At 40.8% G+C, this 17,492-nt stretch overlaps 1 protein-coding gene across 3 annotated transcripts in view; it reads right to left on the bottom strand.

Moving 5' to 3' along the window:
• CFAP43 (cilia and flagella associated protein 43) overlaps positions 1-17,492 on the bottom strand; it is an 84,953-nt gene that overhangs the window by 32,639 nt on the left and 34,822 nt on the right. For 2 of the 3 annotated variants that reach the window (XM_045023861.1, XM_045023863.1), the window contains 7 exons: positions 16,674-16,814; positions 13,704-13,873; positions 12,469-12,621; positions 11,607-11,737; positions 8,556-8,721; positions 7,769-7,879; positions 1,134-1,211 (listed from right to left, as the gene is read on the bottom strand). In XM_045023861.1, the coding sequence (XP_044879796.1) occupies positions 1,134-1,211; positions 7,769-7,879; positions 8,556-8,721; positions 11,607-11,737; positions 12,469-12,621; positions 13,704-13,873; positions 16,674-16,814 (950 nt within the window). The remainder of the gene's footprint in view (positions 1-1,133; positions 1,212-7,768; positions 7,880-8,555; positions 8,722-11,606; positions 11,738-12,468; positions 12,622-13,703; positions 13,874-16,673; positions 16,815-17,492) is intronic. The other variant, XM_045023862.1, reaches the window with a different exon arrangement.

Below are 17,492 nucleotides of genomic sequence, written 5' to 3'. Positions count from 1 at the left end.
GTCGTCATTTATTCACTCTAATTTAAGGTTTCGCGTGCCAGTCATACATTTTAACGTTTTTAGAAGGTCTCTTTCTATAAGTCTATAATATATAACTAAACTATTGTGGTATGTAAAGTAAATAAGGTTTTTTAAATGTTTAAGAATCTTCATTTAAAATTACTTTAAAATGCAGAGCCTCCCGGACTGGTGGCCAGGACCTGGCAGTGTGAGTGCCACTGAAAATCAGCTTGCATGCTGCTTTCGGCACGCGTGCCATAGGTTGCCTACCCCTGGCCTAGGGTCTCAGGCAGGTACGTATTCAGGGCAGCTAGCTCTTCCCGTTGCTTGTGCTGCCATGGTTACACTCTATTTTGATCTATCTTGATCAGAACTAGCATAAGTATGTCTCCTCAACCTGGGACTCACACTCCTAGCTGCAGACATCATATACTCTTAGCTTCATTACAGTCAAGAACCTGCTTAGGCTCTTTGTTGAATCAGGCCCTATGATGTTGGACCACCCACAACTAAAACAATTCAGGGTGATTGTTCCGGGACCAATTTTCAAGGTGCTGAGTTTCCAGTGTCTTCGACTCCCATGCACATCAATAGGAGTTGAGAGCGCAGAACGCTTCAGAGGAGGCAGGCATCAACTTGCTTTAATAATACCTTGCTTTAATAATCAGATGGGGCGTTTGTTTGCCGGATTCATTTCTATTTTAGTACCCTAACTCTTCACAGCCTGAGGAGTCAGGCAGAGCAAAGGGGCAGTGACAGGTACACTAGTGAACCAAAGTAAAGGCCAGCTAGTAAGGCTCTGCCTTACAGACATCAGCGTGGAGAGGGCAGCAGCCTCTGCATGTGGGTGGTGAGAGGACATGCAGGTGGTGAGAGTACACGAGGGGAAGTAAGCTGCACAAGATATAGGGCTGACACAAATTACTCCCCTTTTGAAGTAAAAGGGGAACTCAAGTCTGGTTCCTGGTATGCTCCTAGTGCAGCGCACCTGTGTGCTATGCCTTGCTCAGGGCTTGTGGCAAATGGAGCCTAGAGCTGGTAGGTATTATTAAAGCATCTGTGGAAGCAAACTAAAGGTGGCAGGTGGAACCAATTTCCGTGGAAGCAATTTGTGAACAGTCTCAAACACTCACAGTTTTACGGAGCTTTTTAATTCCTTTTTTCAGTTCTTTCCTCTTGTCAGCAAACTTTTTGATCTCTTCTTGGATGGCCTAGGATGCAATAAATATATGATTGAAGGGAGAAAGTAGAACAAGAAAAGAAATGAAATGACTAAACAGAATATTATCTATTGGGGAAATAAATCACGTAACTCCCCTCCCCCACCCCATAACACTGAACCAGTGAAGGATTAACAACCAGCAAGCTAGGTGACCCATAAGCAACTCTTCAGGAGCTATCAAATGGGTATTGCAATGGTAAACAGAACCATTCCTTACAGATAGTTATCAAAGGCATGTTAAGTAGACTAGAACAGGGGTCTCAAACATGCGGCCTATTTTCTGCGGCCTGCGAGCTCCTTGCGGTCCCCCGCCGTCCCCCAGCGTTTACCTAGAGCAGCTTTCGGAGAAGGGGTTGGAATGGGGGCAGGGAAGGGGTGGGAAGAGGCAGGGCAGGGGCAGGGCTTCATGGAAGGGGTGGAGTGGGGGCTGGGCCGAGGGCGGCAGGGGGGAGGTGTCAGTAATGCGGCCCTTGGGCCAATGTACTAGTCCTCATGAGGCCCTCATGGTCATTTGAGTTTGAGACCCGGGACTAGAATTTTTAATGTTTGCCTGTATTGTTAGCAGGGCTGGCTCTGGCTTTTTTGCTGCCCCAAGCAAAAAACAACAAAAAACAAAAACAAACCTGCAGCACGGCCAGAGCGGCAAAGCAGGAAAAAAAACCAAACCTGTGGGGTGGCCAGAGCAGTAAACCAGGAAAAAAAAAACCTGGGGGGTGGCTGGAGCCAGGGGGACTACCTGCGCTGCAGACGTGCCCCGGCTAGCGGGAGGGTGGGGAGGGAGCGGGGGGAGAGAGAGAAGGGGGGTGGCCAGGGCTTCAGAGGGGCTCTCGCCACGCAGCCCCAACATCCGCGCCACCTGCCAGGAGGGCTCTGCACCGCTCTGGTCGGCAGGGAGGGAAGGATGCGGGCTGCCCTGCTGAGTTTGCTACAGACCTGACACCGGCTGGGGCAGACGGAGCGCACAGCCCGCTCCCAGCATGGCGCTCCCCTCCTCCACAGCGCTGCCCGCTACAGGGAGGCCAGATTGGCGAACAAAACAAACCAAACAAAAAAGTGTCCGTGCCGCCCTAGGATTGGGCGGAATGCCGCCCAGTAGAATCTGCCGCCCCAAGCACGAGCTTGCTCGGCTGGTGCCTGGAGCCGGCCCTGATTATTAGAGAAGGATAGCTGCTAAGTGTATTTGTCTGTGTTTACCTATATCTTGTTGGAAGTTTAACAATGTAACCGCATTAGTTTGTAGATGCTAATTCCCTTTCACATCTTAATTGCATTATATTATGCATGCAGATGGTTCAGTTAACCTTAAGATCAAAGATGTAAAACACTGCAGGAAACTAGTAATATTATTTACATTGTCTTCAGCTTAATGCTATAATGAAGTACTGGCTAATTGCATTATGTGAATGAATGCAACTAATTTACCAGTGTATGCATAGTAAACAGATGATTAGCTTCAAAGTAATAATCCTGCTGTGACAAGAGGCTTGTCAGCTTCCTAGGGAGCTATAAAGGATAGCCATAGGCTTGATCCCATCATTTCAGGTCTGCTTAAATTTTAACAGGGATGGTCTAAAAAAACCCATAGGTTTACCCTGGAACTCTCATGGAAGAACCTGAACAGATTATACTCCTGGACCACGTATTGGACAATAACCTTTTAAATTGATTCCAGAAAGACTTTTAAAAATCAGCAGCCTCACCGTCTCTGCTATGAAACTGACCTAAGGACTTTACCCATATTTGTATGTATATTGATCTTTTAACCTTTTGCAACTCTTTTCTTTCTTTTCCTTGTATTATTAAAACCTTTCGTTTTAGTTACTAAAGGACTGGCATCAGCGTGATTATTGGGTAAGATCTGAGACTCATATTGACCTGGCGATCCATGTCTGATCTTTTGGGACTGGTGAACCAGGTTTTCAGTAACCACTCACTATATTAGACTTGGTTGTCTGGATGGAAGTCAAGGGCTGGAATGCTTAAAGGGGACTGTATTTGGCTTCCTGGTGACCGGTGTGGTATTACAGAAGCTGTTTTGTTACTGGCTTGGTGAATTATAGAATAAACCACCAGTTTGTTGGACCCAATTCTGTAGTCCTTATTCACAGGAATAATTCTAACTCACAGGAGAACTTCCCTTGAAATTAACAGGATTGCTCATGGCAGAAAAGATTTTTTTTACCTGGGGCATTCCACGCTACCAGACTCATCTCTCAGGTGGTGGAAGAAGGAAACTCATAAATAGGATGGGCTGTTCAGAATATACTGAATTAGTAGCCATGGGACCTACAGTTGTGAGTCAGGGTAACTCCTCTCCACGTAAAAAAATCACTAGTTATTGAAACAATCCAGCTACAAAAATCTGTTTTAACTAGTCAATTTGGAGGAGATTATGAAATCAGATTGGCTTTTTTGAATCAAATTGACAATGAATGAGTCTGAATGGAAGAATTAAGGTGGTAGACCAAACCTGTGAGGAACTTCATCACTTGAAACAAGAGATGTGAGCAGTTAAAATTAAAACTGGAATGTAAGAACCATGTGAGACAGTGGCAAATTGAGTCAAGTAGTCAGAGAAATGACTCAGTTTAATACTAGTATTCCTGAAGTGGAGCAAAATGAGATGGGCAGGTGTGGAAGACTCCATTCAGAGAGCATCACAGTACTCTGTTTAAGGCAAGATGACATTGACACAGATTACAAATACTCTTCGACAAAAAGGCAACACGTTTACACCAGTCAATTCACAAATTATAAGGGCATGTTGTATTACAAACACGCAAAAACAACTATCATCCTGTGTTACACACCTACCATGATCCTGATGGACAAGTAAAAGATATTCTACAACAAGTTGCAAGATGTGCTAAGCTAGGTTTATGCTAATGATGTTATTCTGGTTCTGGGTGATATGATGCCCAAGTTGGTTTTGACATCTTTGGATACAAACATTTTACACATTTAAAACCTGGAATTAAGGAGCAGATAGACAACAGCAAAAGATTAATTAAACTGTGCAGCATGTATAATCTGTGCACTGACACTTTTCCCTCATAGAAAACACAAACTAACATGGAAGTCAAATGATGAAATGACTGAGAAACAACTGGATCACGTTGCCATCAGCAGACAGCAGAGAAGATCGTTGCTGGATATTCGATCTTTTACAAGTGCTGATGTAAGAAGTTACCACTACGTTTTCATCTGAACAGTTAGCTTGTCTTTTTAGCTTTATTCCAAGAAGAAAAGAGAGATGTTATTTGATGTGAAGATGTTTGACCCAGAAATCAGGAAGGTTTTTAAAATCCAGCTCATAAAGGGATTTCAGGAGTGGTGGTTAATGAATGCTGATATACAGGAATGATGGGCTCACTTCTAAGATGTTTTCTGGGAAGCTGCCACAACTTCATTTGGACCAAGAGGATCAAGGAAAGAAAAGTGAATACAGTCAGGTGCATGGAAACTGACTGAGGAAAGAAAAGGTTTAAAAGAAAGGAAAGTACAGGCAACATGACAAGAAGAACCATGTACATTACAACAGGAATATGTAAAGAAAGATAAAGAAGTAAAAAAGTCATGTTGGATAGATAAGAAAGAATAACTTGATGAAAAAGTGAGAGAAGCTGAAGAAGCATTAGTGAGAGGTGACTAAGAAACTATTTCAGATGTAGGCAATTTGTCATCATGGTTGCAGAGTCACAGTGGTATTATAAAATCAAAAGAAAAGATTGTTAACAATGAAAGTAAAACAAAATAAATGATGGTGAGAACATTTTAATGAAATATTTAACCAGCCAGAGCCAACAATACTAATTGATGGATGCAAAGAAGGTAAAGAATTAAATATGTCACTGCTAGAAATTTCAGAAGCAGAACTAAAGGAAGCAATTAGGCAGCTGAAAAATGGCAAAGCACCCGGTCAAGATAAGACAACTGCTGAAATGCTTAAAGCTAGGGAGGATGTGGTACTACATGAAATGCATAAACTTTCTAATACAGTTTGGGAGAAAATAATTCTATCCAGAGGATTGGAAGAAAGGTGTGATCTGTAAATTACCAACAAATGGTGTGCGACAACTGGTGAGGAATAACACTACTTTCAGTATGTGAGAAAGTGTTCTGTAGTGTTCTATTGAACAGAATCAAACTGGATATAGATGAAAAATTGCAAAATGAGCAAACAGGCTTCAAACCAAAATGATCATGTATAGATCACCTCTCTATCCTGAGATGACTGATTGAGAAAGGACTTGCTTACTAAAGAAGACTAGTCTTGAATTTTATAGATTTCACCAAAGCTTTTGACTGCATTCAGAGAGACTCACTATGGAAGATCCTGAGACAATATCGACTTCCTAGAAAGATAGTGTCACCAATCACAATGCTGTATGAAGGTTCAAAATATTGTGTAAGGATAGAAGGTGGAGAGACCAATCGGTTTGATATTGTCATTGAAGTACAGCAGCATTGCATTTTATCACCCCTTCTTTTCTGCACTGTTATAGATTATGTGATAAAAAGAGCAACATCAGAAGAAGATACAGGAGTTATGTGGAACAGAGTAAAACTTCAGGATCTAAACTTTGCAGATGACATTGTTCTGCTGGACACAAGTGACAGTGCCATGAAAAAGACTACCATCAATGTCAAACGTGAGTCTGCCAAAGTAGGATTAAGAATCCGCCAAAAGAAAATTAAAGTCATGATCGCTGAATGAGGAGTCAGCAATGATGATGGGTATGTGATTGATAGAGAAAAGTACGACATCGTTAACAAGCATGTATATCTTGGAGGCACATTCAGTGCTGGTGAGCAACTCCATAAGGAGGTAGAAGCAAGAAGTGGAAAAGCAAGAGGAGCTTTTTCAAGATTGGCAAATATCTGGAAAAATAAGGAGATTCACACAAGAACCAAGATAATGTTACATAATGTCACTTGTGATACTCACGTTGTATGCTTCTGAAACTTGGCAAATGCTAGAACCTCAAAACAGGAAACGTAACACGTTCCATCAGAGATCTCTGTGGAGAATACTTGGTGTCCACTGGCAGGATAAAATAACCAACACTGAAGTGTTACAAAGGACTTGTCAACAGATGGGAGAGAAACTGATTTGAGAAAGAAGACTGGAGTGGTTTGGAGATGTTGTACAGATGTCAAAAAAATGTATTCCTAGACAAGCCCTTGTCTGGATACTACCTGTTAGAAGATGGAAAAGAGGAAGACAACAGATGACATGAGAAAACTATTGAGAAAGATGTCAATGCCATGGAAACAGATAATGATACAGCAAAAAACCAGGAAACTGACATACAGAGGTGGACACATAGGGTTGCCTCAGGTGTCAGAAGGCACAGGAGCATCTAATCTGATCTAATCATCAAAGGTTTTAGAACCAAGTCCTTTTAGCATAACCTAACCTTGTACTAGTGGATTCTAAAGAAAACAAAAATTTCCTCTGGACTAATTAAAAAGTAAAGTGAATTAACAGATCATACCCATTCTGGTAGCTATGCTGGCCTGTTGGGTTCTACAGTTTTGCAGATTGATCACTTAGGGGAAATTTTACAATTCCTCTGTACCTCAGTGGCTCTGGAATTTGCTCCCTCCTTCCTCTTCTCCAAAGTGGATTCACAACTTTACACAGCTCAATTGCCATTAATGGCAACTGGGTGGACGTGATCCTGATGTGAGATGGACTCCATAATCTGAAAGCCCTCAGTCAGCCCTATGTGGAACAGTGCTCTTTCCTGATCACCCAGGAAGACAATGATATCTGTCAGGCATTTCCTTTGTTTACTCCCCTCCCCTGAAAGCACAGATGATACACAGAGCTCTAGCTTACATGAGGACCGTTCACCAGCCACACATTTGTGTGTTTGAAATATATATATACTAACAATAAAATCAGCAGTTGCCAAGGTCACAAAGCTCTACATCTCCTCTCTTCCCACCCTTAGCCCTGCGAGCATTTCTGTCTTTTTAAAATATGGTCCTTTCTTTGCACAGGAGTGTTACTCCAACACTGGCCTGGAACAACCCCAGGGTCTTTCAGATTTACCTACCAATCCTAAGTATTGATTTAACAATGCAGTGAAATTCGGTATGATGGCTCATGGGAAGAAGGAAGCACATTTGCTTGGTTTCTGATGCTGATCCATTTGTGCAAGTTTCTGACTCATATTTTTAGAAAATCTTTCTGGGTTTCAATATAAGTAGCCTGCTGCTCAATGGCTCCAGTTGTCATAGAGCCTTATTTTTTATTATTTTTACTGCAGTAATGTGTAGAGGCCCCATTGTGCTACCACAATAACATATGACAAAGTAACAGTTCCTGCCCCAAAGAGCTTACAATCCTGGGCCAAGATTTTCAAAAATGATTAGTGATTTTGGGTACCCAACTTTCAACACCTTTAAGGGGCCTGATTTCCAGAAAGTGCTGAGTACCCAGTCTCTGAAAATTAGGTCCCCAAAGGTGAGGCATCCAAAATCCCTAGTCATTTTTGAATATTTTTGCCCTGGTTGGTGCCTGTTCTATAAAAATACCTTCTGTACTTTCTGGTTGAGCCATGTCATTTCATCAGTACTGAGTATGTTCAGGTTGTGGTAGCTGTCTTCATCTGTCACCTCCACACTTGGTTTCTTCTGGAGCACTTCCTGACATTAAAATGTTAAGACAGGCATTTACACAGACCTGTTTCCACAATACCTAGTTCAGACAATACATATTCCACTCAATCCTTTATTCATACTTCACACCTTTTATAAAAGCTGCCTCAAATATGAATAGTCAGAGAAAACAAGAGAAAATTTAAGATAGCAGATTGAAAAATTCAGGTAAATTCCTAAGGAGTTCTTCATCAGAAGATGTATTACAATATTCTTCTCATCTCTTTGGTAAGTGCTGTGTTAGAGTCTGAACCTGCAAACCCTTGCTACCATGCATATGTACTATAGTATGGATTAAACCTGGAAAAACTGTTTTGCATCATCACAATAAAAAATAAGTCTGACATTAATAAATCCAATTGTCTATGGCAGATTTGAATAGATCTAGTGAAATCTGAGGACATGTGAACACCTTGGTCCCTAAAAATATTCTCATTTTCATGAGATTTCTATCCCAGAAGTAAAATAATTAAGACCATTTAATCTCAGGGGTTTTCCCCCTTTCACCTAGAAACTCTCCTAGGGGCAGAGCACTGTGTCAGGATACAATAAACTTTATACATTTGTAATCGTGGATCAAATTTCATCTCAAGAATTATCAAAATCTTTTCCACCCCTTTAAAGATAAGAATTTTTTGTTTCAAATTTTTAAAAAGTTTCAGACCTGAGATTCCTTTTCCAAGGATGATTCCAGTAGGGACTCTGTAGCAATGTTCCACTCCGCCATGGACTTTAAAACATTATTTTCATTGTAAATTGAGTTGTTCAGAACGGTGAGAATGAGTCGCCAGTAATCAGTAGCTTCCTTCATTTCATCGCCTCCAGTCCTGCTGGTAAAAAGGGGGAATTGACATGTTTTTCTGTGTATTGTGGAAAAGGCTGAATAATTTAAAACTATTTATTACAATATATTAAACTGATTGAAATATGGAGTGTCTGTCCCACAGGAAATTCCAGTATAGGCATTTCAGCGTATTTGCCCCGAAGTGGGACTAAAGGTCAAACTACTGACATTTTTCACAGCATGAACATTTCTGAAAAATTCTGATTTGGAAATGTCTAAACATGCCTCTGTGGTGCCTTATGGGAGTTTTAGTTCCAGGTCCCTCATAACTCCATTCCACACTATGGGCTCTGCTCCCCAGCCGGACTTCACGTCCCATGATATATGGTGGTCTCTCCCTGTGGCTGAGCCTCTGCGGTGCTACATGAGACTTAGGTGAGTTCGTCTAAGTATGGATCCAGTGAGCCTCTTCCAAAAGGCCTATTTGGGGCTGGCTGGCAGGGAGCCCACATGTATGGTATTCAGCGGCATAGAGAGATCCCTATATGTCGCTACTATACCTGCCACTCCCTACGCAAGTCTTAAGTGTATCCATTGGGTGAACGGAGCAGGTTCTCTGTGCTGGGTTGAATTTCAAGCTAAATCTTTAATCATAGAATCACAGAAATGTAGGGCTGGAAGGGACCTTCAGAGAACATGTAGGCCAGCCCTCTGTGCTGAAGCAGGGCCAATTATACCTACACCATTCCTGACAGGTGTTTAACCTTTTCTTAAAACCCTCCACTGATGGGGATTCTACAACCTCACTTGGAAGCCTATTTCAATGCTTAACCTTATCCTTATAGTTAGAACGTTTCCCCTAATATCTACCTTGCTGGAGATTAAGCCCATTTCTTCTTGTCCTAGCTTCAGTGGGCATGGAGAACAATTGATCACGGTCCTCTTAATAACAGCACGTTACGTATTTGAAGACTGTTACCACGTCCTCCCTCTGTCGTCTTTTCTCAAGACTAAACATACCCAGTTTTATTAACCTTTCCATATAGGTCAGGTTTTCTAAACCTTTTATCTTTTTTGCTCTCTGCTGGACTTTCTTAAAGTGTGCTACCCGAAACTGGACACAATACTCCAGCTGAGGCCTCATCAGTGCTGAGTAGAGCGGGACAATTATTTCCCAGGTCTTTCATACAATACTCCTGTTAATATGCCCCAGAATGATATTAACCTATTTCGCAATTGCATCACACTGTGGACTTGTATTCAATTTTGAGCCACTATAACCCCCAGATCCTTTTCAGCAGTACTACCACGTAGCCAATTATTCCCCATCCTGTATTTAGTCCTTTGATTTTTCCTTCTGAAGTGTAGTACTTTGCACTTGTCTTTACTGAATTTCATCTTGTTGATTTCAGACCAAATTCTCCAATTTATTTAGGCCATTTTGAATTCTAATCCTGTCCTCCAAAGTGCTTGCAACTCCTCCCAGCTTGGTGTCATCTGCAAGTTTTAGAAGCATACACCTCACTCCCTTATTCAAGACATTAATGAAAATGTTGACTAGTGCCAGGCCCAGGACAAACCCCTGCAGCATACCACTAGATAAGTCGTCTCAGTTTGACAGTGAACTAGGCTTTGAGTATGGTCTTTTAACCAGGTGTGTACCCACCTTATAGCAATTTCATCTAAAACAGATTTCCCTAGTTTGTTTATGAGAATGTCATGTGGGACTATATCAAATGTCTTACTATCAACATACAACATAAATCAGCATATATCAGGTCTACAGCTATCCCCCTATTGACTAGGCCAGTAACTTTTCCATTGTAACCTTTCAACGCTTCTCATGCCTCCTTCTAAAGCTTCATTACAACCACATATTATTGCAAACAGCTAAGTAAACACAACTATATCACAAGTTCTCAAGCAGGGGGGATCAAGTTTTTTTATGAGTTACAACTACATTTCCTTTCTTTATACCTAGATGGAATGGGGATCCCAAAGCTTTTTTCTGTTGCGATATGAGGTCACACTATGGGAAAGGCCGAGGACCAATGAACTATATTATTCTGTCTTTAAATTTTTATTTGTTTTAAGGCTGATAAAGGGGTCAGATTTACAGACCTGGAGAATGAAGTTCTCAGAATGGATATGGCACGGTTAGATAGGATTCTATAACAGTATATTCGGGGCTGTACAAGACAGAAATATTACAACAGTTCCTGCCCAGAGATCTTGTAGTCTAGAAAACAAAGGACAGACAATATGCACTAGGAGATGCAGATGCCCAAGATGTAGAGGAACTGGTCACTATGTGTATGTACATAATCGTAATGATTTTATATTCTTAATGATCTGATGGGACAACCTCTAGGATGAGAGGAAGGGAAGTCAATATCCAAAGCCCATTCAATCCTTGGCCTCTCTGGTATGACTGACAAGGAGGAGCATCAATATGTTTCTGTGAAACAACAATATCTCTTTGCAGTTTCCACCATGGGAAAGAAACCCCTTTTCTAATACTTACCCCAGAATAGTCTAAAAATGGCCAAAAGCCAATAATTTCCTAAAAGGGGTCATTTTCCTTTATTTTTTCTTTTTAATTACTTTTATTCATCAAAGTCTATCTTCCCTGAGTTTTTTATTTTAGCCTTAAGGTGCTCTGTATAACTAAGTCCTGAAGATAGTCCTAAGCTTGAACTACAGCCATAGCTGGACTGATCAGCTTAGTCAAGTGATTTCAGCTGATTAACCACCCAGGTTTGGTAATCTCAGACTGCTGCTGTTAGGTTGTATACTATCTGTCTGAAGACAATAAAACTAACTTTCACATAATAAAACAGATTGCCTAAAGCTTTTAACTGCATGCAGAAATTAGTGTGCTTGGGCACCAGTATTCATATAATCAATATAATCAGTTAATCTTATACATACTTCCATTTCAGGCATACAAGGGTACCATCATCCACGCCATTGACAAGTATGAACTGGCCATCCAATGAAAATGACAAGGATCCAATTCCCTCTCCTTGGTAAGAATGGCAATGCTCCTGAGCAACTGTTTCCTGAAAGAGTTACAGAAACAATATCAGGCGGTCAGGAGCAAATATGTTTTTCTATAGGAATATGTCACTAAATTCAGTTAATAGGTTCCCTTGTTTAAAATACTCCTTTGTATTAGGATAAAACTTGATCTCAAATGTCATTAAGGAGTTTAAAAAAAACAGTAGAATGTGTGGTTTTAAAAGGTGGGCCAAGTTTTGACTCAGGCCTTGGAATAAGCTCCTAGGGCTGAACCATTAGGTTAATTTCTCAGATGTCTGTGACACATAGCAAAATTATCTACCAGAAGATTTACTGTAGAAGAAGATAAGCAGCAAATGATCACACACACACACACACACAGCCTCTGAAAATAAAAACATCCATCATAAAAATAAACATCAGACTAGTCAATTGTATAATACAATTTCATTTTCTCTTCAAGTGTAGCAAGTCTTTTTCTGTAGCAATTTATATACACTGCTACCTTGATATAATGTCACCTGATATAACACGAATTTGGATACAATGTGGTAAAGCAGTGCTCGGGGGGGGGGAGGCTGCGCACTCTGGCGGATCAAAGCAAGTTCAATATAACATGGTTTCACCTATAACGCGGTAAGATTTTTTGGCTCCCAAGGACAGCGTTATATCGAGGTAGAGGTGCATTTGCTTTTATTACACTGATCCATACAGTAACTCCCGACTGCTCTGATCAACATAGATTTAATGAGACCTATGCACTGATGCCTACCAAAGTAACAGCATCATGGATAAACAATACTCCATCCTTAGCCACTGATGCCAACAGCTGGCTGTTAGGTGACAAATGGAGGAACCCTGGTGCAAACTGGTTGCTTGGAATCTTCTTCTCTGATAAAGTAACTGACACATCTTTCCAGGTTTTCTGTAAACCAAACAAAATACAAAACAGCAATTGAGATGATGGAAATATCAACAGCTGGCCATATAAAACTGAGTGATAACGCTGGCAGGTACAAATAGCTTGTTGGATTATCTTTTACATATGTTGCCATTTATAAGAGTTATGGGCTTGGGGGCGGGGGGTGTATCATGGCTACGCTGATAATACGTTATCTCGCCCTCTCTAGTTGCGGAAGGGGATATAGTAGATGTTTTAGGAGTTGCAATCAATGGAAGTGCCTGAGCTGGAGCCCCTCGGATTAAAAGTGAAGAGCTGGCCAACAAGGCTTTCTCCACGAGGATTCTCTCTCCCACTTAGTCTGAAGTAGCACAAATCTGTTGACCCTCGGGCATATTAGATAAAAGAGTCCATCTCTTTCCCCAGGGTTTTGGGTTGGTCGGGAAGTGCAGAAGGTTGGTGTTTGTGGGTGGAATAGGGTATTTTTGTGGAGGAGGGGGTTGAAATTTTCACTTTTGGATGATTATTTTCTGGGTTGGGGGAGCTTTTTGTATGTTTACACATATGTGAAAAGTCACCTAGAGACCTGGACATGCACCTTTTCATGTGTCCCATAAATCCAAATAAATATTGCAGAAATCTGAAATTGACTCAGTCTCGGGTAGTTCTGGATTACTCAGTCAGAAATTATGCAGATTGGCTCAGAATAGCGAACAGCACATTCCCTAGACATCCATGGATTCAGAGTCCCAATGTCTAGTTCTAGCTCTTGAGAAAGAATTGATATTTGAAGTACAGGTGTCAGCCATTCTGCAGGCTTGTACCATTTTAAGAATGCTGCCACATTGTGTCACTGCTCTGACGTGCTGATCTAATGCCTGTGATACACACTTCTGAGGTAAAGTACTGCAGCGAACACCATGTAGGTACCAAATAGGATTGACCTATTTGACCTTAAGCTACTGGAGAATGATGCAATTTGATAGGTGTCAGGGATAGGTAGAAGAGATTTTGCTTACTCGCCGCTGTGCTCATGCTCCTCATTTCTTGTGTTGAGAAGATTACAATATTTTACCTCCACCCAAAAAGCAGCATCAGAGAAATACCTTTTTGGCAAGATGGTATTTACAGATGAAAGGTGCGTGGTTGCAGTAGCCATACACAGTGTCATCTTTCTGTCTGACTGCTGAGGACAGGGGGTAATCTAGTTCGTACTGGCGCTTCTGAATGACACGGTTCTTTAGCATCCCTCTTTCATCAATACACTCATCATTGTCTACAAGATTGAAAGAGACAAGATGGAAGAGAGATCACTGATGCTACAGCAGATATTTCACCCTTAAAAATAAAATGGTAGTTGTGAAAAACAGAAGCAAATTTTAATGTACCAGCTAATCTCAGCAGGGAGGGTGGATGGTCTAATGTTTTGAGCAGCGGACTGGGAGTCAGGAGTCTGAGCTTTACCACTGGCTCTATATGACCTTGGATAAGTTACGTAAGTCCAACTTTTCACCAGGGCATCTCCATTTTTTGATGGCCCAACATGAGACACCTATAATAGGGCTTGAGTTTCAAAGGGTGTGAGCACCTCCCACTCCAGCTGCAGCCAATGGAAGTTGCAGGGGGCCAGAACCTCTGAAAATCAGGTCCTACATTAAGTGTTTAAAGTTGGGCACTCACAAATGGAGACACCCAACGGTGTCATAAACAGATAGTTAAGGGTTAAAGTCTCTTTTACTTGTAAAGGGTTAACAAGCTCAGTAACCTGAGGAACACCTGACCAGAGGACCAATCAAGGGACAGGATAATTTCAAATCTCTGTGGAGGGAAGGCTTTGTCTGTGTTCCTTGTTTGCTGTGTGTGCTCTCTTTGGATCTAAGAGAGGCCAGACATGTCTCCAAGTTCTCCTGGAGTATTTCCTACTATCCAGTATAGTGAGTATTAGTTAAAAAGGCGGATTAGTCTTTTGAGTTGCTTTCTATATTTGCAATTGTGTGTTTGCTGGAAGAATTCTTTATTTCTGTTGCTGTTACTGATTATTCTGAGGAGGAGGAAGGGGGAAGTCTCTCCAGTTTTTATAAGTTAGACCCTGTATTTTTGCATCCTGGTAATACAGAGAGAGTGTACTTTTTTTTCTTTCTTTAATAAAATCTTTTCTTTTTAGAACTTGATTGATTTCTTCCCTTGTTTGGATTTTCAGGGGAAGGGGAGGGGGAAAAGTGAATCCCTCTTTGGTTGATTCAAGGAGTTTGAATCAGGTATCTCTCCTAAGCACTAGAAGAGGGGAGGAGGGAAATGGTTTGTTTCCCTTTGTGTTGAGATTCAGGTTTGAATCTGTGTTCCCCAGGGAAAGTTTTGGGGGAACAGGGAGTGTGTCAGACACTTAAAAACTGACTGGTGGCAGCGAGAACCAGATCTAAACTAGGATTTTAGTTTAGAGGAGTCCATGCAGGTCCCCATCTTGGAACCCAAAAGTTCCAAGTGGGGGAGAAGACCTATGACATGGGCACTCACAAATGGAGACACCCAACGTCAGTGGACATTCAAAGAAAATATTGGCCTCAGTATCTGTGCCTCAGTGAAAGTAACTATGTAAAGTGTAATATTAATTCCTTTTAGAATTTAGATTTAAGTGATAAGAAAGTCTTGCACCATATTTTCTTACAACTTTACATAATAAAGCCTTCTCCAAAAACGGTTTTGCTAACAATTCATACATGGACATAAATCGAATGACAGCATTGTGGCACAAAGCCTCATTTTGGCTGTGACTGCATATCAGGACTGTGATGTACTCCTGGGGTGTGGAGGATGCTTAACAGAGCACCAGCCTGCAATGTGGTTTGCTTAAACTAATCCACTAAAACCCTTTCATGCCCATTCAATTAATTTTCAGTTTTTAAGAAAAATGTGATGAAGAATGTGCATTTGTCTAGAACATTGTCTATATCTTTTAATTCATATGTACATTCAATCAAGGACTCGATCAGTCTTTTCATTCTGCATCCAATTCTTGGAGTCTGTGGTACTTGAAAGAAGTGACCTGCTTAAAAAATGTAACTTCAAGGATAGTATGCTGAATTCCACAAACAAATACATGAAACTCCTACGGGCTGTATTGTGCAAGAAGTCAGACTGATGATTTCAATGGTCCCTTCTGGCCATAAACCCCTCCACCCCCATGAATTTATGAGCGAAGCTACAAAAACAAACAAACAAAAAAATCACTCGTATTCCAGTGCTGAGCATTTTATAAATGCTCACAGATAAAATAAGACTGGGGTATATTTTGAGAACTCTTTTTGGATGGTTGTTCAGTTTACTGAAGGCCTAACCTCCTCCCTTCCCACAAATCACCAGTTTCCCTTTCAATATGATGCCTCAATATGCGCTCTGCTGAAAATCTATGACTGCAGAGAGCTAGGGCCAGATCCTCAGCTGGTGAATGGAGCTATGCTGATTTACAATGGCTGAGAATCCTAAAGTCTGCCTATAAAGTAAGTCCTAGTTCCCTCCTGCCCTTAATGCTGTTCTTTTGTTTCACTCCATGTTTCTTTGTAATATTCTTAAATTAGGATACAAGTTAAGATTTTTAAAAAAATTGTTGGGTTTTTTGCTATGAATTTTTATCTAGTGGTGCTATGGGAAAGAGAGTCATTATTTACTAATGTATTAACCTTGGACATTTTCACTATTAAGCCACCTTGAACCCACAGTAATTCACTGAAGGACTGGTGAGATTAACTGTTCTCTTCCACCTTCCTCTCCTTCTGCTACCCTATGGACATCTCATTGTTGGGTGATGGTAATGTGATACCAAAGGTAAATCACCATTCCCTCGCTTCTTTCTTGCCTCCCGCATGCCTCAATTCATTTGCATACTGCAGTACTATTTTGTTAAAGGAATCAGCTGATTAAGGGAAGCCTACACACAATCATACTAGAAATGATACACTGGGAGGGTGTATAGAGTAGACAGATAAAACAGATTAGAGCAGTAGTGCTTTGTGCAAGGGACAACATAAGTGTACACGTATCTCAAGGAATGTCACACAAGGAATATATTTCATTTTTACCTATTGTGATTGCTGTGGGCAGACAAAAGATTTCCAGTCTTGCTCTTTTGATGTCTGGTGGACAAAGAAGTGCCATCACCTCAACTAATTCACTCTCCACATCATATACTGCAGAAAGGCCTAGGACTTCATTACTCATCACTGAAAGCAGATGGAGACCAACACTTAAGCCAGTTATTGCATCAAGTTGTATTTGTTCCTGCGGGGATCCCATGAGAAGCCCATTGGGGAACGATGATTCAGAACATGTCATAACATAATCATATTGCACTTAAGTGACTATTTAAATTGAGAAAATCAGCACAGCTGGGAACTGATTTTCAAAAATACCAAATACCTACAATTCCAACTGAAGTCAATTGCTGCAGATGCTCAGCACCTGTGAATAAATTAGGCTTTTCATCCCACAGGAAATTTTGAGACTTAAGCTCATCTGAGAGGTTAAGCAACCTGAAATTTGACAAATTTTAACAATTCTGGAGAGATGCTGCTGATAATCACTGGGTGAAATGTGACAAGGCATGGAAAAGGTCAGCCATCTGTATTTGGACTGTGATTATGCAGATTTTGATATTATTCCAGGGGATACCATTTTAGACCAAATCTAATTCTCAGGGATGTCACAATCAATGAAACTTCGTATTAGGGCTGTCGATTAATCCCAGTTAACTCACTTGATTAACTCAAAAAAATTAATCACAGTTAATCACAGTTTTAATCTCACTGTTAAACAACAGAATGCTAATTGAAATTTATTAAATATTTTTTGATGTTTTTCTACATTTTCAAATATATTGATTTCAATTACAACACAGAATA

The sequence above is a fragment of the Mauremys mutica genome, chromosome 7, assembly GCF_020497125.1.
Source record: "Mauremys mutica isolate MM-2020 ecotype Southern chromosome 7, ASM2049712v1, whole genome shotgun sequence".
Taxonomy (NCBI): Eukaryota; Metazoa; Chordata; order Testudines; family Geoemydidae; genus Mauremys; species Mauremys mutica.
The sequence above is the reverse complement of the archived record's forward strand: the minus strand, read 5'-3'. Positions and strand labels throughout refer to the sequence as shown.